At 35.0% G+C, this 24,313-nt stretch overlaps 1 protein-coding gene across 1 annotated transcript in view; it reads right to left on the bottom strand.

Moving 5' to 3' along the window:
- Positions 1–24,313, bottom strand: part of LOC145267281 (zwei Ig domain protein zig-8-like) — a 750,978-nt gene that overhangs the window by 449,371 nt on the left and 277,294 nt on the right. The window contains exon 4 of the mRNA XM_080123290.1: positions 23,455–23,475. Coding sequence (XP_079979416.1) covers positions 23,455–23,475 — 21 coding nt within the window. The remainder of the gene's footprint in view (positions 1–23,454; positions 23,476–24,313) is intronic.

The raw sequence follows: 24,313 nt of genomic DNA, 5'->3' as shown, positions 1-24,313 counted from the left end.
ACACATAAGATCTTATTTTTATCTGCTAATAGCAAGCACCGCTCTATACTAAGAAAGGAAAAAAAAACTTTCATTTCAATTTTATTTCTTGTTGCTTATTTTGTATTGTAAGCTTACAACTGTCTTCAACAAAGAGGATTTTCTTCTTTTTCTAAAACATGTCTACTGCAGTTTTCTCTAATTCTTTTTGGTCTCCGCAGAGAAACACAAAACAAGCTTAGTTTTGCGCATCATAATTTTATTATCATCCTATTTTTCTAGGGTAAAGAGTGGAGGCGCAAGTTACTTTGGTGCTTTCTCCATAGAATATTATTACTTTTATCCTGAGACCGTTTTGTAAGTGCGTTGTTCATTCTTTCATTGACAACAAAACGGAAATGCCAGAGCAAATTGCTCTCTTTAAATTTAAACGATTTGGAACGCCACAGTTTTCATGAAGTGTGCAGTTATGGTTGGTTGTTTTGTTTTCACGGCATATCAGCCATCTTCTGGGTTATTTAATGCCGAATGCATTAACTTAAAAAAAAGAAAAGTTTTTTATGGGTCAAGTGTTTTTATGGTGAAAGTGCACTGGGTGACCACCCGAAGACGATCAATGCACGGTTGCTGCACTGGTTGTTCAATCTGCAAAGGGTGTTTATTCCGAAAGCCGTTCTTAACATGGGGAGGTTGGGGGTGTTTATTCCGAAAGGCATTTTCTCATTTTCAACCTCCTCGTAATCAACTTTTTAAAGGTAAATCTTCGGGTGGTCCCCCAGTGCACTTTCACCGTTTTTATTTTCAAATATCTATTAATAATGTTTGCTTGTTTGGTTTTACGGCCCATAGACCCTTTTCGGGTTATTTAATGCCGGATTTTTGGAAAAAGAATTATGCTTCAAATGCCTACCACATTCTAAACTTTCAACTTTCAATATCGCTAATAAACTTATGCAAGTACTAATGATGTTTTCATTTAGTTAATAACGTGTCATTTTATTTTTAGATACCCACCCGAAACAATATGGTTTGGACTGGTGCACATTGTGATTTTACTGTAGAAATGTTTTTGAAGAATGGGGAATCTGTAACTGCAACACAGAGAGCTTTCCGAGTTCATTATAATTTAGGATGGCATGATGCTGTTCCATTTGGAAAGCCTCAAAGACCTCAAACACCAGACAGTATTCGAGCTATGAGATTTCCTGTTACTAATCTCCTACACGTTCAGTTTGCAAACTGTCTTGTGGATGCCCTTGGTTGGGTGAAAACTAGGAGAACCAACCCCTTATCACAGCAAAAGGCTAAGAGATGGGAACTCTGACTTAAAATCTTACTGCTGCCTTGCAGTTTTCCTTAAAAGGCTATGGAACCTCATTCAGAAAGAAAAGGCATAGTAGCGGACATGATAGGGCGACTGTCTACCTCACTCAGATTACTTTCGGCCAGAAGCTGCCAGTTGGTGCGGGTTCATTCCACTGGAAATGAACATTGGAGGTTCAGAGGGTGTTTATCTGATGCGCAACAGATACTGCACCTAAACTGCGCAAGCAAGTTTGGAGCCAAGGTGGAAAGTCCTGTATCAAAGTATAAAGCAATAAGGCCCCGACAGTCAGAATAATTTTACACACTGATATGTAGTTTCATCTATACAAATTAATAGTTGCTCAGAAGCAAGCGCGGCTGGGAAGATCGTATGTCAAAATGTGGGAGATATTTTTCCCACACCCTGTATATTCAAATGTCTATTCATTATGTAAGGATTGGTTGCTTCGTTCTACAACGTATCAACCTTTTTTTTTGGGGGGGGGGTCTTATAATTTTGGTAAAAGTTTTTAATACTTCAAGTTTTTTTTTATATCTGCAAATGTTTATTCATGGTGTTTGGTTTGATTGTTTTGTAGAAGAAAACTGCTGTTGGCTTTTGTTTTTGACTTTGCAGAACATGATTGAGTTTTGCAAAGTAAAAGTAATAATCATGGTGTTTGGTTTGATTGTTTGGGTTTGTTTAAGAGAGAGTCGGCCGCCATTTTGAATTGTCCAATACATCGGTAAACACTGCATGTTTTTCGAGCTGAATAAACATGTTACATTGAATAAAAACACAAAAAATATATCCAGTTTGGTAGAAAAGTAACTTATCTTGCCTTTGATAACATTTATTTGTTATATATTTGTTTTTTGACAACTTTTTCGAATCTATGTGTACAGTAATACAAACCCGATTGTTTTGTAGAAGAAAACTGCTGTTGGCTTTTGTTTTTGACTTTGCAGAACATGATTGAGTTTTGCAAAGTAAAAGTAATAAAACAATAACATCAATGTTTGATGCATTTTAAGTCAAGCAGTCGGCATCTTCAGACAATCTTGTATGACTAGTGTGCGTGCAGTTCTAATAATATGCTAAGAATATTTTAGACAAAAGAAAGAACTGAAAGACGATTTATACGAAAGACAAATCACTATTTAAATTTTACTGAAATGAAAATTGTTTTGAGATGTTCTAACCATTTTCTTAATATTTATTGATCCAGACAAATCTGAAGCCACTTGACGTAAGAGACTAACAAGAAGACTATAGGTAGGAGGAAAACAGCGAACAGGAAAAGAATTCCAGAAGCTTGCAGTTCTTAGAAAAAACTTACTAAAATAGGAAGCTGTGTTACAATGCAGCTTCAAATAATTTTTCTTTTACAAAACAAATAAAGCAAACAGAAAATTGATAGAGACCACTAGACCAACGAGCTAAACAAGCTGAAACAAAGGAAGCAGGATATAGATCAGACACTCATGAAGCATGCATGACATAATGGTGTAACATAGCGTGGATGGAAGTATGTAAATGTATACGGAGTGACGTCATCAGTGGGGAGGGAAAAGGACTATGAAAAAGAGAAAGAAAACGATCACAAAGGAAATGAGATAACACCTGAGATCTTGGAATAGACGTGGATAACGTCCGCGATCACATGCATGGCGTGAAGGATGCTTGAGAAAATGATCATGTGAGTGACGTCAAAGTGGTAAAGTAAGTATAAGGTAATAAATGCTGTTGCTACAAAGAACAAGCGAGTTGGAGTTATTTCCTCTTTTTTTAAATAGGAAATAACTCCAACTCGCTTGGTTTCCTTTGCGACTGAAACTGTACACAACGTGTGTTGATTCCCAGACAATGTTACCATAGTATTTATCAAAAAAGAGTGAGACTAGCGACAAAATGTCTGTCAGAGTGAGGATACAGAAAAGAAGAAAGTGTAGTGCCAATCAAATTACAGATACGTTTCTTCACCTCATGAAAAACCCACACTAACTCAAATATGACAGCCTAACACCAAACATGACCTGATAGTCAATTTATTTCATATTAGAAGAGCGTCAATCAGTCCACCTGTACTTCAGCCTGAATTGCATTTTCATCATTAATTAGGTAATATGTACGACACAATCATGTTGGCAGACCGGTTCTCACTAGATCACCGAAGTTAAGCAACGTTGAGCCTGGCCAGTACCAGATGAGAAACCATTTGGGAAGGCTATGCGCTGTATGTACGTTCTGGGAAGCTTAGGCGTGGGGCTAGCGCCCTCACCTCGAAAAAAAAAGAACACCTTGCTATAAAAGTATCTGCAAAGTTGTAGATGGTCAATGCTTCTCCTGGAGCTCAAGGCTATGGATGGACCATCTAATATATGTACATATAAAGTTGAGTTTTTTTTTCAGCACTGACATTGATATTAAAAGCTTACTTTTTCAACTGAAAAAATAATTAAGACAAACTTTTTAATATACTCAGTCATGAATTTGCGAGACATGTCATAAAGGTTTACGAATTTGTATATACCTATTTCATTAATTAATTATTCATTTTTTTTGTTCCTTATTGGATAATTAATTTTCATTTAACTATTACGCTCAGTTCTATTTATGCATAGTTTCTGCATTCTGCATGATTGAATAGTATTTAGGATAAAAAAAGTTTGAGCAAATGTGCATGTATATATATATATATATATATATATATATATATATATATATATATATATATATATATAGAGAGAGAGAGAGAGAGAGAGAGAGAGAGAGAATTGGTAGTACAATAAGAAGCAAGAAATCTGCATGAATTACAATATCTTCCAATGAACTTGGCCTTCGGGACAAGATCAAAGTGTAGTATCTGTTCTTCAGATGCTGCACTTCTATTTCTTGTTCTCTTTCGGTGGAGGAGAAATCCTTCACGACTGAGACAATTTTTATTTTTGTACCTCTTCTCCACGTTAAAAAACGACCCTGGTGTCTAACTCTGTCCCGTGGGGAGGCATAGTAAATAGGTACAATATAATGTGTATGCGTATTTTACGACTGCAAAATTCTTTTGTTAGTGCTCACTTAACTATTGCAGGTTGAGAACCATGCCTCTCCAAATTGTTTTTTTTTACATAGGGGTCACCACATATCAAGACCCGGAAGCCACTTGAGGATAAGGGTTACTGAGTGAACAGTAGTCAATGGGATAATATAGTAATCGTTGGTATTGGAAATTTGGTAAATTGAATTGCTTAAGGGGGACGGTTCATCAAAAATTTGTTTATGTTGGACTTTAAGACAACCAAATTGTAGTCAGGAGTTTTTACTCTCTCAGACTAGTTGTCTTATAAACGAATGCTTATATGTCTAGTCTACTCATTGAACTTCACCAAAATCATTTTTAGATTCGTCTAAGCATTCAGAAAATAGATTGCATAGGTCAGAATTATTACCGAATACATGCCATCTTAAAATGGAAAACTCGTTGCAAATTGCTCTCTTTAAATCTAAACGACTTGAAACATGCAGTTTTGATGAAGTGTGCAGTTCTAACAACATGTTACATTAAGGGAGAAAGCTATTAAGAATATATTGGAAAAAAAAGAAAAGAACTAAGAAAAATTTTGTACAAAAGATGAATCGCTATTTAGCTATAACGGAAATTAAATTTTTCTAGATGCGCCTAACCATTCACATGAGATGCTCCGTCGGTCAGTCCACCCCGCAATGCTTCAGCTCGAAGAGCGTTTTAATCATTTAAATATGCAAACTGAATTGATGTATATATTTTCTTCTTCTAATCTATAAAGTCAAGTATAGCCTAACATGTCCTATTACAAACACGGCAGAGAAAATAATCTTTGCTCTGTCTTAGATAGACAAACGTTTATAAAATCCTAGCCATGTCAAAACAATCGAGGCTAACTAGTGCTGTCTAAAGGTCGGATCAAGACTTTGTAAATGTAATAAAAAGCACATCTTTGTTTCTTGTTCACAGGGACACGTACATATGCCTCTTTCAGTCTATTCTTTTTCTCTCTCTCTCTCTCCTTTCTTTCTCTTTCTATCTTTACTTCTCGTTTCACCACGAGAGAGAAGATTTGTAATTTATTTGGAATCAGGATCCTGAAGGCATTCGACAGCTCGACTCTCGAGATGAAAATGGTTCTTCAATTGTTAAAATAAAAATTCTATTTTTATACAAAAAGATTTGTTGTTCGTTTATTCCGTACAGCATTCAATTCCGGCACAGCGGTCATGTCAGTAACGACGCTGAGAACCAAAGAAAAAACCCACTACTAGACGTAGCCGCCGACACATCAACCCCTTGATTTACCTATCGTATTATCATGTTTAAAATCTGAAAGCTGGTCCCGGTGCCAAGGACGTAACAGTCTTTCGAGAAACTTTCCCAGTGTGGATTCAATAACTTACTCTCCATGAAAAACGATTAGATTACAAAGAATAAAATGTAATTCTATTTTATTCGTTTAAGAAAATACTAGTTTCAAATAGATACTGCCTTAAAATAAAAATGTCATCGTAAATATTTCTCTCTAAATTAACACAAGTCGTAAAACCTTAAAAGAGAACGTGATTTTTTTTTTGCTCAACTTCACCGCAAACAAGGCATATTGCCAGCACTTAGACGTAAGGGATTACTTATAAGGACCATGCTTAAGACAAATTAACAAGATGTTGGTTTACATTAAGGAAATTCCAAAGTCTAGCTCTTTGAGGGAAGAAACTATTAGAGTAGAAAGCTTTCTGGTGTTTAGAGACCGCAACAGTGAAGGGGTGTGATTTTGTTGCAAAATAGGTTTGTCGGGGTATATACATTGACGGGGCACGAGTACAACGAGTTTATCAAAGTACATTCCATTAAAATTCTTGTAAAACAGGTACAGCACGATTGGAGCTTAGGGGAAAAAATGAGACCGATTATATTGGAGACTTTTTTTTTTGGACCCTATTCAAGAGGGACCAGTGGTAGATGCACCAGCCCAGATGTGGCAACAATACTCCATGCATTGGGCGAATGGTGGCCTTGTAGACGTACAGGATACTCTCAGGTGTGAGTAGTTTTCTGGCATGACAGAGTGATTAAGAATATGCTGAACAAAGGAAATAGCTTAAAGAACATCTGTACAAATGTGGTGTAGTCGCATGCACGCTGGTCGAACACAAAATTCATTTTTCATACAAATTTAAAAATATTATTTTCTTATTGTTCTCGTGTGCGTGCACCAAACTAGAGAGGGTGGGCGAGAGTTGGTGGATTGAACGGTAAGCTCATCTACTGTTGCTTTCTCCTTCTGTTTGGTTGTTTTTCTCTCCCTCTTGCCTTCCCTTTTGGGATATATATATATATATATATATATATATATAATTATTTTTTATTATAATAATTAAATATCTACAGACACTAGTGTTTCATCCTTTCGGGAATCTTCAGTGCAGGGTGTCACGATTAAGACCAGTCGAACGATTCGAACCCCCGCAACACGAGACATCTCTGGCCCGATTCGCGGAGACCTTATCAATTCGGCTACCATTAACCACGTGAAATAACGTTAAATTTAAACATTTTAATTTTAAATGTTCATTTATGCCAGTCAGACAGTGATCTTATCGTTATACGATGATTTATGCATAAGAGCTAAATTGCCCGACTTTAATTCAACTGAAAGTGCTCAACAATAAGAAACGAATTTCTTATATATATATATATATATATATATATATATATATATATATATGTGTGTGTGTGTGTGTGTGTGTGTGTGTGTGTGTGTGTGTGTGACATCTTCTCTGACAGGTGTTCTAACCCTGGCAACTGTGAAGGTCAAGTACTTGACCTTTCACCACCAGGAACATCAGTTTTGGTAGCTTAACCCCAAATCGTTGAGTGTGTTTTAGATACAAGCTTTCATGTGTGTTTTTGTGCGTGTGTGCACAGTTTCAGCATCTGGCTCAAAGGATGAATACTGTCATGTAACTCGAACACATGATTACGGTTCACACATATTTACGGACAATAAAACTGGTTTGAGTGAGTTAAAGCTGCGATTTTGCATGCGAACACTTAGCGCTTTATTTGTCAATTCAGTTACCAGTTGTTGCTACCTGACACGGACTTCTATTATTGTATCTAACGAAAAAATATATTCTTTATTTATATATCTAAATTGTTTTCTACTCGACAATACAACAATGAATAAAAAACAATTTTAAATGCGCTTAACTATTTATATGCATAGGTCGATCGCTTAGTCCATGCTTCAAAAACTAGTTGAATCTATTATACAAAGTAAAAATACTCATTTCAATAGATTTTTGAAAATTCTCGTTTGGTAGTTTTTCTTGTGGATGTTTGTAGCTTGTTGTTAAAAAAAGAATAAAATGTTATTAGATTTAGTTCCTTCTGGAAAATAAGTTGTCCTATCGGAATTATTTTCAGATGGCCGCCATCTTAAAAGATTTGTATTTGTACCGAATTACTTTCTTCCGATTGGAACAAGCAATACTGTACCAAAAAAAAAAAAAAAAGAAGAGATAATTAAAATAAAAAAGCAAATTGCAAATAAATGCATAAGTAAGGTAAGTCTCATTGTGATCGATAGATTTCTCCCTGCAATATCAATATTTGATTATGGTTTGTTCGGTTTTCTAGTCAGTTTGTTCAAAAGAATTAAATGTTGTTTTATTTAATTCTATCCAGAAAATATAAATAAAAAACAAAGCACATTAAAGTAATAAAATACCGGGCATTGCTGGTTAGCTACAGCTAGTTTTAGATATATACAAGTCTTCCTATAAAATACCATTGTGCTACCAGATCAAGCTATCTGACTACCGTAAAATACACCAAACATTGATGCTATAATTTTTTCCCTTTCCCTTTGCAAAACTCAATATTGTCACCTGACATCCATGTGTAAGTTTGAAATAGAATCCTAATTGAGGATGTTAAGATCAGTTTTTATTTGTGATGTTAATCTTCCATCATTTCGGCCAACACAATCTTCAATCTTCTTCGGTTGTTTTTTTTTTTTTAACTTGGAAATTGGTAGATTCCTCTTGTGTAGGCACCACTGACTACGTATAGGTCTTAAGTAATTCGTAATTGTATTCTAAGTATCATCTGTATTAAACATTAAACCTTCGACCTACAGAATTTTCTTGGAACTGTTTGAAACTTAGTACTTATGTGATATGTTGAATATCGTCCAAATAATCGAAATTCTCAATCCTAATCATGAAAATTTAGAAACAGAATTTTAATTGCCAAACATGCAAAGTTAATCAATAATTTTCTTCGTCGATTTGGCCAAGCATATCGATAATAGACACTGTATGTCGGTTTGTCTGCCATACAAATATTTTAAATGGCATGTTTGTTGGTCCGTAACAATAAATTTTGAAATATTATTATCTTCAGTTTGCTTTATAAAATTTAGTAATGACATTTTGATCTGTTTGTCACGCTTAAGTTTGAAATGGTTTCTTTATTGGTAAGATTGCAGATTGAATTGACATGTTTAAAAATAATCTGTCTTGCTTTAAAATTTTTATGTATTTTTGGACTTAATTTTTATTCACTTTGATTATAAATACAAATTCATGCATAGTTCTTCATATTCATATTTCGCTGAAACAAAAGGCGCCAAAGTTTTCTTTCGAACGGTAATTTATTCATGAACATTCATTTCTCGATAATAAATATTAATTACTTGTCTTTTTTATTATTTTGTGTTATGTATACATACAAATTTTGTTATCACAAAAGTCTTATGCAGAATTCCCCAGCATTATCTTGTAAATTACAAACATCATTATACAGTCATATAAATATGGCCATTGTAATTTTGCGACTATGAATTTTAAGATAATTTGTAGTTTCTGTCATATATGGTTGAGCTAAAGATTTTCAATATTTGTTCTGGTATATTTAATAAGTTACTGTTATTTTTATATCCTAAAAATACTACCATATTGATGGAGAATATCCTCACGGGTGTAAAAAAAAAACAAACAAAAAAAACTATAAATCTGAACAGCTGAAAATTGAGTAATTGATAATATAATAAGATTTTAAAATCTGATTTCTTAAAAGTGTTTACAAAGTATTGTTGCAATTTGTCAAGGTATCAACCTGCTATCTTTTGCAGAAAGTTATGAATCTATTATAATTTACAAGCTTAAAATACTTCACGGTTTATTACAATATATAATCATTCTAACTTTTAAGGTCTAGCCAGTGAGGCTTCAATCTCCCTTCTTTTTGGAATGTGATTTGATGAATTTCTATGCTGTGCATCATCCCAGGCATCATGTTTTCTTTCGCTATAGGGAGTTTATTATCACCAGCATGATGCATCTCTATCGAGGAATTCCGACAGACTTGTTTTCATCTGCTTTTGCATCCAGCCAATGCCGTCTAGTGGTAGTTGCACTGAGGTGTCAAGGTTTTCCTACATTCAGCGCCTGCTATTTTTAAATGGTCACCTATTTGATACAGACCAGGCTCAACGTTGCTTAACTTTGGTGATCCAATGAAGACCAATGTGTCAACATAATAATGTATATCTCCTGAATTGGAACTTCTTGATTGCAGTGGTAAAGAGAAGTCCAGTTCAATTAAAAACATCGCCTATGTTTAATCTCGAGAGACAATGAATACCTTCTGCGAGAGTTACACAATCCTCAATTGCACCTCTCTTGAATACCTGCAGCTTGATACCAGTGGCAAGGAGAAATCCCGGACGACTTGAAACAATGCCAAGACAAGTGGAGCGCACATGCAGCACCTGGTATTTCCAAATTGTCATCCATTTTAGTACTGATCAGGTTCAACCTCGCTTGATTTTAGTGATCTAGTTCAGTTCAACTAGAAACATCGGCCTCCACTCTATTTAATCTAGAGCGACAATGGATACCCTCTGTCAGTGTGGCTTCGCATGTAATTGTAAAGAAAGGGTTGTACAATATCCAACTCCACCTTTCTTGAATTGACACTGCTTTAGGGAGTTGATTATCATCTGCCTGAGGGGGTCGCTAATAGGGAATTCTGGAGAATTTATTTTTGTTCCCTAGTTGTAGTTAGCTCTATTTTTATAAAACGATCTTCCATTGTGTCGTGCTTAAGGCGATGCTGATCAAAATACTTGAGTTCATCGCGAACGTGTTGTTGCTTTTAAATCTACGTATTTGAAATCATGAGAACCTATTACTTTTTAACTTTTTTATTTCTTTGTCTTTGCATGCCTTTAAAGCATGCGATCACACAAACATTTTTAACATGGCAGTATTTTTATGCTCTGCAAGATCTTTCAAGCTGCACTTGTTGGGCAGTAGAGGACAGACAATAAAATATTGCATTGTAAGGTCCTTATTTACTCATTCACAGATGCTTCGGGTCAGTTTTTTAGCCCCATCTGGTTATAGCAGCTTTTGATTGCTCCTTTCCTGCTCTCGAGCAGTTGACTGTTTTCCACTAGAATCAAGCTGTTTCTGACATATGAAGGAGGGCCTCTAAAGTATATATTTCTACGCCAGTAGGAGAGGGGAAAGACATTCTATAACCGTCTCGCCTTTTCCTCCCTAAAGCTTTTAGAAAACACCTATTTTATACTTTTCTTACTCTCTCTCCTTTCTGTTTCTCTTAAAACTAAACAGAACTCCGATGAGCAAAGCCTCTTTCCAATAAACTACACTCTTGGATGAACACAATACCATGGGTATTCTTCCCAGCTAAATACAACATGATCGCCTTCAAGTCCAATGTTATCAAATTCGTGTTAGGCCGTCCCCTTAAATAATCACATTTTGCCCAGTCTCAACCAACATTACTAATCCCCACAGCGTTGCCACACAGCCCACCTCACAAGCCTATTAATCCTTATTCTGTAGTGATCTCTGATCTCTATAAGCAGTTGAGTTGTTAGTGCATAAAAACACGGCTGTTAGGCTACTTCTGAGCATTAGTGTACATTGTCACTTAAATGAAGATAAAAATCCTCCCGGGCAATGGCGTGTATTGTAGGTGGAGCTAATGTATATATATATATATATATATATATATATATATATATATATATATATATATATATATATATATAGTAAGTTATAAAATGTATGTGGCGATTAAGCTACACTGAATATTCCGCGTTTCATCCACTTTAGGATTCTTCAGGCCTGAAGAATCCTAAAGTGGATGAAACGCGGAATATTCAGTGTAGCTTAATCGCCACATACATTTTATAACTTACTAACTAGCTCTACCTACGTATTGAGCACTTTTGAAGTAAATACTTAAAGCTTACGCATAAATCTATACTTTCGTATATTAATTTTATGTGAGTAAATTAAGTAGTTATATATAGACTGACCATGTTTAACTTAGCTGATTACATTTCTCACTTTCCTGCAACTATCTATGATTATCATAAATATTTATGCTATCTTGCTTCGTTTATTAATCATGGCACACCAGAAAACGTTTCCATTTTTGTATTTGTCAAAGAGATTTAAGAAAAAGTCAAGTGTTAAGTGAGGAAGAGAGGGGGTGGGGAATCGTTAGTCTATCTTTGTCCCACGCGATTGATTTCACTATTCGGTTCTTTCTCTCTGCTCTCACTCTCTATCTGTCTCCAAAACTAAAAGAAAATTCCATAAGTAGGGTTTATTTTCTAGAACTGTCCGCCTGTGGAACACAATACCGTGGGGCTGCTTTCCAGCAGACTATAACATGATTATTTTCAAATCTGATTTTAATAAGTTCATTTAAGCCGTCCTCTTAAATAATCAAGCCCTACCTGCGTACCACTCATATTGTCTCACCGTTTACCTAACCCTTATCTTACAGTATTCTCCAGGCCTTGATAAGCGGTGTTCCTTCCCCAAGTAAAATAAAGAAAAAAAATATCTTTTCTCCATTCGATAGATGGTTGTCGTATATGATCACAGATGAAACAAAGTGAAATCATTTTTTTTTTTAAATCAGCATAACTTTTAATTTTAATTTATTAGGTTGATGCAAAAATGATCACGTTTTTTGACATGAAGTTGAACACCAAAAAACAGCATTATTTTTGCACCAACCTAATATATATATACACCCTCATACTAAGGAAAGTATATAGAGGCAGGCAGCGAATGTGCATCTTTCCACCAACTATCTTCCTAAACTATATGTCTATTGTCTTTCCAAAAATGATACGCAGAGTAGTAGTTATTTTCTGAATTAATCTCTAGGGATGAACTCACCTAGTCACCATGCAATCCTAGCATAAAGCAGTTGCAAAATGTACTTATTGTTTTTCCATAAAAAATATGCAGAGAGGTAGTACCTTTTCTAGTTGGTGTCCAGGTTTGTCATCGACTGGTCTCCATGCACTCTAGCACTATGAGATATACAAGATATATAAATATTTGTATATAAAGGAGTCACCATTCATCAAGGCCCTGATGCCACTCGAGGATAAGTTTTAATGAGTGTACTGTAGTCAATGGGAAAATGTTGTAGTAATCGTTAGTAGTTGGAATTGCGTAAATTGGATTACTTAAGGGGACAGCTCATCAAGAACTTGTTTACATTGGACTTGAAGGCAAAAATACTGTAGTCAGTTGGAAAGCAGGAAAACGAAACAGAGTTCACAGGTGTACAGTTCTAAGAAATAAGCTTTGTTCATGGAATCTAAATTTAGATTTAGGCACAGATAAAAAGTGGGTGAAATTATGGATAATGGTTTCAGATAGACGAGTGTTTTTCGTGAAAGTCAGGCCGGGGTAGAGGACCATAGATTGGAGTTCAGACGAGCACTTGCTCTGAAAATAACGATAAAAAATAACGTAGTTAATCACCGCCCATGTATGATGATAAGTAACATCCTTCTTGAAATGACGCTGTTAATATTAGAATAGACAGAACACGGCCGAACCAAAAGGAGTAAACTTTGATCACAAATCATTTCAAGGGTAGGAATAGTCACATGGACAGCCTGAGGATTCGGTTCTGAAAACAGCATTGCTTCACAGACGATCATGTATATTTGACAATATACACATTTAACTGATCCAGATTTGACATACAATTAGCTATTAGATAAAACATAAGTCTAATGTTAACAAATTCCTAATGAACCGCCCCCTTAAGTAAACACTTCATCAAATCTCCTCACTAACGTAATGTACTTGCAATAACCCTTATCCCTGAGTGGCTTCCGGGCCTTGATAAGTGGTGATCTCTGTGTAAAAAAAACAAAAAAAAAACAAACAAACATAATATTCACGTTTGACACACCGGTTCCCATCTGATCATCGAAGTTAAGCAACGATGAGCCTGTCCAATACCAGATGGGTGGCTATTTGGGACTTCCAGGTGTGTATGTGCTCTCCGCTTATATCGACATTGTTTCCAGTCGTCCTGGACTTTTCCTAACTACTGGACTCAAGCAGTGCTGATTCAATGGTTGGGGATTGCACAACCCTTGCACCACAATTACATGCACAAGAAGTATCCTTTGTCTTTCGAGACTGAACGGAGGCATCGATTGAATAAAGTTTAATAATTTTTTTTTATTCTCGTGCATTCAGACCAAAACAAGTTAACTAAAAAGTATTTAAGGAAAATAAATTGTCCGTTGAAAAAAACATGTTTCTGTCTATATGCGTTGTACATGAGTCAACCGATTATTTGGCGTGCAGTTGTATTTTTATTTGACTGCTAACAAATTCATCAGAGGAGGAATGATAGCGTATCTCATTAATGATCCAACACACTCTCTTTGACCTGTTCCCTGCTGATTGCAGTGTAATGCTGGTTCTGTGCAGTTTTAGAAAATCAATGATACGTTTATTACTAAGGCACCTCTTCTAAGGAATTCCGACAGAGCTGCACAGGCATATTTTGCAGGTTCAGTTAGCTCTTCCTCTAAAGCACTCACTTTTCAATCACACTTTGAGCTTTTTTTTTACACTTAGAAGTCACCAAGTTTTACATTTCTCTAGGTCTAGAGGAATAAACCTTTAGCAGAAATTCAGCTATTTCACAGGTAGCAGTAGTTTCGGTTGCACTCATTAGCAAACTGGTTTGATGCCAAAAAACAACAGGGCTTCATGGATGATCATACAGTGTATAACAAAAGTGAGTCCACCCTTCACATTTCTGCAGATATTTAATTATAACTCTTCATGGGACAACATTGATAAAATGACACTTTGACACAATGAAAAAGTACTCTTTGTGCAGCTTATATAACAGAGTTAACTTATTTTCCCCTCAAAATAATTCAAAATATAACCATTAAAAGCTAAACACCTCTCAACAAAAGTGAGTACACCCCTTAGGGAAAGTTGTTAATATTAAAATACACTATGTCAACTGTCAATATTTTGTGTGGTCACCATCATTATCCAGAACTGCCTTTACTCTCCTGGGCAAGGAGTTTACCAGAGTTTCAGAAGTCGCCACTGAAATGCTTTTCTACTTTTCATCCAGCAGTTCAATGAGTACGTCATGGAGCTGGTAAATATTTGAGACTTTGTGCATCTTACCCATCCGCTTGAGGATTCCTCAAAGATGTTCTATTCGGTTCAAGGCCTAAGACATGCTTGGTCAGTTTATCACCTTTACCTTCAGCCTCTTTAGTGGCCGTCTTGAAAGTGTGTTTGAGGTTATTTTCATGCTGTAACACTAGATTGTGACTCAGTTTCTGTAGGGAGAGTATTATACTTTGCTACAATATTTCATAATACATGTTGGGGTTCATGTTTCCTTCAATGAAATGTAACTTTCCAACACTTGTAGCACTCATTTAGCCCCAAACCATAACATTCCTACCACCATGCTTGGCTGTGGGCATGACACACTTATCTTTGTATTCCACACCTGATCACCACCACATATGCTTGAAGCTATCAGAATCAAACAAATTAATCTTCATCTCAGAAGAGATTCCTTCTAGGGTGATAGTCATGCACACCAATTTATGTAGAGTGCAGTGTATAGTCTGACTACTAACAGGTTGACTCCGACCCACCTTTTTAATCTCTGCAGTAACCCGGTCACATTCCTAGGCTGATTTTTTAAAGAAAGCATTTGGATGTGATGCTCAGTATGTGTGCTCAGTTTCTTTGGCCGACATACCCAAGGTTCTAAGTGAACCCTGCTCTTTTAAAATGCTAGATGATCTAAGCCATTGTGCTGCAGCTTAGTTTCAGAGTCTTGGTAATCTTCTTGTAGCCTTGTCCGTGTTCATGTAGCACACCAATACGTTTTTTATGATCTTCAGAGAGTACCTTGTCATGTGGTGCCATCTTGGAACTTTCAGTGACCAGTATAAGAGTGTGAGAAGTGCAGTACAAATTTGAGCACACCTGCTACATACGCTCACATGTAACACTAATGAATCACATATTATTTTGGAGGGAAAATGACAAGCAGTACTCAATTTCGACATTTAGGAGTGTAGTTTCTTACGGGTGTACTCACTTTTGTTGGCAAATTTTTAGCTTTTTATCTTGAGTTATTTTGAGGGAAAAATAAATCAACTCTGTTATATAAGCTGCACACAGACTACATTTCATAGTGTCAAAGTGTCATTTTGTCAGTGTTGTCCCATGAAGGGATATACTCAAATACCTGCAAAATGTGAGGGGGTCTACTCACTTCGGTTATACACTGTATTTATTTGATAATAAGGATACATGATTGGTTCAATTAATGGAGCATCATGGACAATATGGGCGCTTAGTGTGCTGCGTATGCAATCAGTCATGACATAAAACATGTGTTACAATCAGTTGATGGCTGACTCAAGACATATTTTTTATCTGTCTTTCTGTTATTCTCTTTATTATCTGACTCTCTTGCCCATTTTTCGGAGATGACAATGATAATTACTCATACGAAAATAAGTTGTTCTTTATAAATCAATCTCTTTGTACACACTCAAAGCCAGGTATTCCTTCCACTTTCACATGTCTTTAACATCCTATATAGATATGGTCGGTATGGATTAGATGCAAAAGTTGGCCCACTATAAATCGTTAAACCACCTGAGATGTCGATCACATAAAGCATCCAAAATCCCATCAACAAGAAAGTATAAAGTAGACTCTCGGTATACTTTCGGTAGTTTCGTAACTATTGGTTCTCTTATTCTATTCTATGATCCTTACATGCCATGAGTGATGTTTCTGACGAAGGAGGAAGAATTGCTGTTTTCTTGGTCAGAATCTATACATATCATAACACATCGTTGGCTAACTATTTTTTACCTTGATGTAATATTTTTTATCTCTTTACATTAAGTGATTTCATGCCTTGTCTGGAGCGATTTCCATAAGAAAATAACTAAGATTTTAATAAGACACGGCTGAAAGGTATTCTTTTCTCTAGTTTGCTGCTGCATATTCACCTAATCATGGCACCGTTATGGATGGAAGTGAATAAGTATATGCAGAATAAAATCAAAAAGTTTCATCCAGAACGTTAACATCTACATCATTTCCCACTAAATTTGAAAAGATGAAGAAACGAAAACAGCTATATACGTACATAAGTATTGATTTGCCATGCTAAAACCTGGGTTAACTTAAACTTATGGTACAGGCGGACAAGATATCTCTGGGGAAATTTCGTTGTCTTTCCAGGTCTTAAGAGATATCTTGCTGATTAAAAATACTCTTTTGACAGCTAATATAACTGCTGTTAAAATAAATAAATAAATACAAAAATATATTTTCATTTTTTCAGTCCTGCCGACTTCAACTTCTAAAGACTTTTTACAAGGTGTCACTATTCATTTGTAAAATAAAAAAAGATTTACACCAATCTAAAATGACGACAGTAATAATAAAAACAATTCACGTATTTTGCAACAGTTGGAACTGTGGAATACTGAATCGTCAATGTGGTCGTCTGTAGGCAATATATATATTACGTGCATCATTCGATTTGAGAATTTATATTCTAAACAGAGGGAACGATATCTTTATTAGATATATACTGAAGCACCTGTCAGGATTGATTTTATTGGCCTCTGTTTAGTCTCAGGAAACCATGTATATCTCTTATAAGAGTGCATACGTGGGGAGTTAACTGTGAAGCAAAGTTTGCACCGTTTCTGACTGCATCTTTCCAGAATTACTGATTTACTGAAATGGCACTCACCCTGTATGGGTTAAACGGGCTTCCTCCAAATGAGGGAGTTTCATGGGCATATGAAATTCACAAGCGGTCTCCAGTCACATGCATATCCCCAGTAAAAGATCTCTTGAAATGGTTTTACGGTCACGGTGAGAATGCAATAGGTATTTCATTAAAAAGCCGACCAGGAACCAACTGATTGATCAATCAATTGATCCATTAATAGTCTCTTACTGTGCTGGCTTCTATAAATATTCTTTCCAATAGCTCTGAAACCCACTGCCTATAAAATATTCCTTGTATAGTTTTATTATCATTGATAGTGTAATATATTTCTCTTGCGGTTCTAAGAATTATTGTGAACAATTATCCATTTCAGTCATCATACGCAGTGACCATGAGGTTCTGTTTTATTGTCATTCAACGATAAGCACACCAAATGCCACGTGTAAAATTCTCAAGAACTCTAATATACCCTTCTCTTGGCAGAGCCCTGATTTTAGCTGTGATGCACGTCTTCCATTCAGGAACAACCTACTTGGACTTCGAACCAAGATCAAAGTGTAGTATCTGATGAGGTTTCTTTGCCTGCCAGTTGTGGTTAATGAGACCTTTAGCTAGGATCAAGCAAGTCTAGCAAAGACACAGTGATGAGGATGACCATAGACAACCCGCTCCCGAATTTTTTGAGTGGCCTTGTACCTAATTTTTGTTTATTTCTTTTTTATTTGTAAACTTTAAGAGTGAATAAAAAAATATATAACTCAAAGTGCAGCATCTGTTTTTCAGATGCTACTCTTTAATTCAATTCTCAGTCAGTGGAGGAGAAATCGTTCACAACTGAGGCACTTTTTATTTTGGTTCTTTTTTTTTTCATTAAAAAAAAGCAACCTTGGTGTAAAACTCTCTCCCGTGTGGAGGCAAAGTAAATCGAAGCTAGGAATTGTTTTGTTAGACATTCTTTTGAGATAATTCCACAGATAAATAGCTGAGATGCTAAGATCTGAAGAGTGTGAAACTCATTCAGAATCACACATACTACTTATGAGTAATATGGTATAATCATGTTGACACACAAATTCTCGTCAGATCAGCAAAGTTAAGTAACGATGAGCGTGGTAAGTACTACATAGATGACAATTTGGTAATAACAGGTGCTGTACGTAGCAGGACCTTAGCAGCCCCATTGTAAAAACTGCAAAAACCTAATGTCGACATTTCCTCTAACTGGAATATTCATGTGACCGGGGACTGCTTATGAACTCAATATTCCCGTGAAAATTCTTTTAGAGGCAATCAGTTTAACTCGCCTAGGGTGAATGCTGCCGATATATATATATATATATATATATATATATATATATATATATATATATATATATATATATAATAGGACAACAAGAGTATGAAATGAAGACACAAAACTATATATTGGTAGATATAGAATAGATAATTTATTGAATAATGGAATACAGGCAAAATTTGGGGGATAGAAGGGACTCTTTATGCCAGGGCATTTCGAAGCCTAATGCTCTTCATCAGAAGAGTAGAGGAGGTGCTAGGTAGCATGGGGAAGATGTGGCGTCTAGCGTAAGGTTCATTAGGGATAAAAAAGATTAAGAGGAATTATAGAATGTTGAGGGAAGCTTCATTGAATTCTAAATAAATAAGGAGAAGCTTGTTATATATAGTATGATATACAAGAATATATATGGTCTTTCACATAGTATTGAGATTAAGGGGTATATGTATTATGGTTAAATAGGGGGTGTATTGTTGTTGCGTGGTAATTTATTTTAACGGTTTGTGGGGTGTCTATTTTCTTTAGAGTGGGTAATTTTGATTAATTTTGATTAGTGCCCCCTAAACGGCAAATGGTGGCTACAAAATCGCTTATGATTTTTTTTTTTGGGGGGGGGGGGTATGCAAGGTTTTAAAACTGAAAGGTAATATGCGGTAATATATTTATAAGTTTCTACTGTTATGATATAGGGAGTATGATCATAAGGGGGCGGTCGGAGATTAGGGTGGCAATGACTATCCCTAATGAACCTTATGCTAAACGCTGCATCTTCCCCATCCCCCCAAATTTGCCTGTATTCCATTATTCAATAAATGATCCATTCCATATCTACCTATATATAGTTTTGTGTTTCCATTTCATACTCTTGTTGTCCTATTGTATAAGCTCCAATAATTATTGTTGAGCTTGGCATTATCCGGATAAGTCTCCTTTTGTGGAATTGATCTTTCTCCTTTCCTTTTACACTAAGCTATATATATATATATATATATATATATATATATATATATATATATATATATATATATGATAGATTCTTCCGTCGATTTCGATTTTGTCAATTTTAGCAATTTCAATATAAAAAGCATCCCCATGGGGGCTGAGTTTTCCCGAAAAATCCGTTCAGTTACTTTTACTCATATCATGTTTAATGTTTGTGTCAAATTTCAAAACATTCCAAGGCATAGTTATTGAGAAAAGTGTGGACAGACTAATGGACGAACAGACAAGGGTGAATTTACAGGTCTACCTCCCTTTGTTGGGGGATCAAAACCGTAATATTAATTCATTTAGGACCAGGAGTGGCAAGTTAAGACGAAAAGCTATGACTTCTAGGGCTATGATAACAGCATATTCTTTTCATTATCTTTACTCTCGAGTGTATATCCAACACAGTTAGACACAGTTAATCAACCGAGAACCACATCACTCTATATAAAAGCACATAAGATATCATCGGATACACACTCGAGAGTCAAAACAATGAAAAAATATGCTGTAGTCCTAGCTCTAATGACTACCGAATTCACAAAGATTCAATATATTTCATACATCGATTCTGGTACTTGGTTTGTTTTTTCTTATCCGCCTTGGATGTAAATATAATCGCCCAAATCTTTGTAATGATACCATTATTCCAAAATACTACAACAGAAAGGGGTGTAAATTTTACCGTTATTTCATACCACGAATTTGTTTGCACACCCAAAGGGATACTACCCCATTCCTGATACATTTACCTCACTGCTTGCTTTAGTAAACAAAAAGTGGAGCAGCAGTGTCTTATCAAAAGTTTGATTAGAAAGTTGGCAATTTCTAAAGACACTGTCCTATTCAATAATATAGTTTCTGTATATATCGTTCCGTTTCTTGCCTTCTTCGACAACATAGTGTGTACATGCAGTTCAATCTTCAGATATCATTTACCTACCAGTCTGCCTTGCAGCTCTTTGATGGCACTGCGCCATTTATGGCCTACTGTCTGCTGTTATCAGTTATATCTCTGGATTCGCTCATCACTGTTCCATGCCACTTTCTTTCCCTGGCACTTTGACCTATGACTGGCTAACTAAGCCTCTCTAAGACATATTACCCATGAGATATCATGTCAGCCAGTTCCATGTGTTTAATATAACCAATCTTAAGCAAATCGATACTCATGTTTCTTTTCTTTGTTTACGTTTTTCTTTCCTGCTTAAATAAGCGTAAATTAATGCAAATCTGATAAATGAACATTTTATTCTTGATTTACTGAATAAAACAGTCAAGGTTAAAACTCAAACCAAACTAAAGCAATTTAAAAATTTGTAATATATAAATAAAAAGAGCGATAAAATAAATTATTACTGCTGTGTGTGATGTTTAACAACTGGTTTATTAAAAATGAACTAATGTCAAGATTCCAGCAGTAGAAGCCACCAGTTCCGTGTTTTGCAATTGTTTTTAAAATCTAATTGTATTTCTTTTGTGTTTTTACTTACACATTAGGGAGAGATTTTTAATATATATATATATATATATATATATATATATATATATATATATATATATATATGTGTGTGTGTGTGTGTGTGTGTGTACGTATGTGTATATAAATGCATATATATATATGCATATATATGTATATATATATATACACAATATACATATGTATAACGTTATGTTCAACTGTTGCATGGCCGTTGCAATAGACCAAAACTAAAAGTTGTAAAAAGTGCAATAAAATCTGTAATTTGGGGTAATATATATATATATATATATATATACATATATATATACATATATATATATATATATATATATATATATATATATATATATATATACATATCTGTAAGCCTGAAGAGTCCTAGAGTGGATGAAACGCGAAATATTCAGTATAGCTTAATCGCCATATATATTTTATAACTTACTAACTAGCTCTACCTACCTATTGAGCACTTTTGAAGTAAACACTTAAAGTTTACGCACAAATGTATACTTTCGTATATTAATTTTATGTGGGTAAATGAAGTATATATATATATATATATATAGGTATATATATGTATATATATATGTATATATATATGTATATATGTATATATATACATACATATATACATATATATATATATATACAAAAATATAATAATAATAGTAGTTATTTTCTGTAATGAAAATTCAGTATCTACATAGATTTGAATTCATTATACCCTGTTTACTATTTATTTTATTGCTAAACGAATATGCAAATATAATGTTTTCACAAAGGCTCACTTTTTAATATGACTTACATGCTATTCGTGAATAAGGGTTAATGAGAGGAACGTTAGTCATTGGGACAATAGTATTTTACCTTAGTAGTCGAAATTTAGTAAATTAGATTACTTAAGGGGAACGGCTCATCAAGAACTTGTTTACGTTGGATTTGAAGATGACTAGAAAGCAGGCGAACGGTCCAGATTTCCACAGGCGCGCAGTTCTTAGTAAAACGCTTTGTTCATGGGGTCTACGTGTAGTTTTAGGCACAGATAAAGGGTGGGGAAAATTATTGATAGTGGTTTCAGCTAGATGAGTGTTTTCTTGTGAAAGTTTGTCAAGAAGAGGATTATAGATTGAAGTTCAGACAAGCACTTCTCATGAAAATAACGATAGATCTAAAATAGGCTAGCAACGTTTTTTTTCGGTAGGAATGAGGTTGCAGAGAAGAGAAAAATCATCACCTACTAAGCTACGAATTCGCTTTTAAACACTATCAAGGTAAGATAGGGTGCTCAGATCAGCCCCTGTTTAGATATGGCAACAATACTTTATTCTATTATGTACTTGCCTTTTATACAGGTAGAGAGTTGCATCGGCAGTGAGATATCTACTGGAGCGGTAGACTGATCTAATAATTTTTCTACCAACCTTGGCAACGGATTTAATACATGTCTTCCATTTCAGATTAGGATTGAAGTTCAGAACCAGAAGTTTGTCAAGACATGAACCTTCCCCAAGACGAGAGCCATTCATTTCAATGTATGGAGGACGGGGGCAACGCGTTGATGATGGAAAGATAAAAGTTTGGTTTTTGATGCATAAAATATTAACCAACCACTTTTTCCCCCATTGCACCACGTGCTCAAGATCAGAGGGAAGAGAATCAAAGAGATCTTGTTCATTTACGGCCTTTTCTGGACAGTTAGTGTATGTGTTTATGCTTTAATATATGCATCACGCATGCATATATACATGAGTATAAGCATTATTATCAATAACTAATATTACAAAACGAAACACTGTTTACTGTAAATCTGAATTAATGTACAAGCTTATTAGTATAGTTATTTATGAAAAATGACAGTCACCCAGCTGATGAATTGCAAATTGCATGAATTGTGCTGATCAAACCTCTGTGATGTTTTAAAAGGTCTGTAATCATTGGAAATTAAAAAAAAAGTTACAGATCGTTCAGATCAATACTTTGGCTTAGAAAAATTACAATTTCAAATGAAAAGAATTTTTTTTTTCTTCGTGGATTCATTTCTCTTCTTCCAGGTCAGACAACTTCTTGTCAGCAAGTTTTTGAAATGATTTCCAAGACACAAAAGAATTATTGATATTTATGAATAATTTGTGGTGAAAAAGAAATAAAATAGTTATTCGATATAATTTTTAGCAAACTAAGACAGAAGTCTTATTGGAATCTTGTCTGTGTATATTTATAAAAAGAAAAAAATAAGTAATTCTTACCTGGTTGACTTGGCGGCTTATCTGCAAGGAAGAAAATAAAAGTAAAAATTATTTGGAGAAGAAATGGTTGGTTTAGTAATAAGGACTATGCATTACATAACCGATTTTATTTTGTTCAATTAATACAGTTTCATAGTATTTAACTCGTGAGCACACGTGATACGGCATAATCACATCAACACAACTGAAGTTAAGCAACAGTGAGCATGATCAGTACTACAATGGGTGATTTGTTTGGGAATTCCAGGTCCTGTACATGCTTTCCATTTATCTTGACACATTTCCACTCGTCCTGGATTCAAGCAATGGAGAGGTGAGGTTGGTGATAGCACAACCCTTACATTTACATGTGCAGCTATCCTTACTCTTAATCTATCGTCTTTCGAAAGTGAACAGAGGCGATGATGATACATAATAATTAAGGAAAGCCAGAAAACGGCACTGTAGTATGTAATATTAAGTGATTTTATGTAGAAGGTGATTAGATAATTTTTGGTTGGTTGTTTTTTTTACGGTATATCAACCCTTTTCATGTTATTTAATACCGAATCCAGTGATTTTGAAGAACATTTTTTAATAGAATATATTTGTTTTTTTTCAAGTCGGCTTCTATTTAACCCATAGTTGGAACCCTAACAGCTACTACCACTCCGAGTCATAGTGGACCTGTGAGCAATGGCAATTAAAGGGTGGCTCCACACTCGCCAAAGCTCGCAAGCTGGGGGCCTCACTATCGGATATAGTTTAAGGTCATATCTAGAACCACGTAAGGAGGTGGTAATAAAAAAAGAAAGAACGTAATAATAATGTCATAAGTATAGCGGATGGTTTGTAGAGGGTGTCGCATAAATCACTTTAC

The sequence above is a fragment of the Euprymna scolopes genome, chromosome 4 (assembly GCF_053919585.1).
Source record: "Euprymna scolopes isolate OS-2025 chromosome 4, ASM5391958v1, whole genome shotgun sequence".
Taxonomy (NCBI): domain Eukaryota; kingdom Metazoa; phylum Mollusca; class Cephalopoda; order Sepiida; family Sepiolidae; genus Euprymna; species Euprymna scolopes.
Note: the sequence above shows the minus strand (reverse complement) of the source record. Positions and strands in the feature narration are given on the sequence as shown.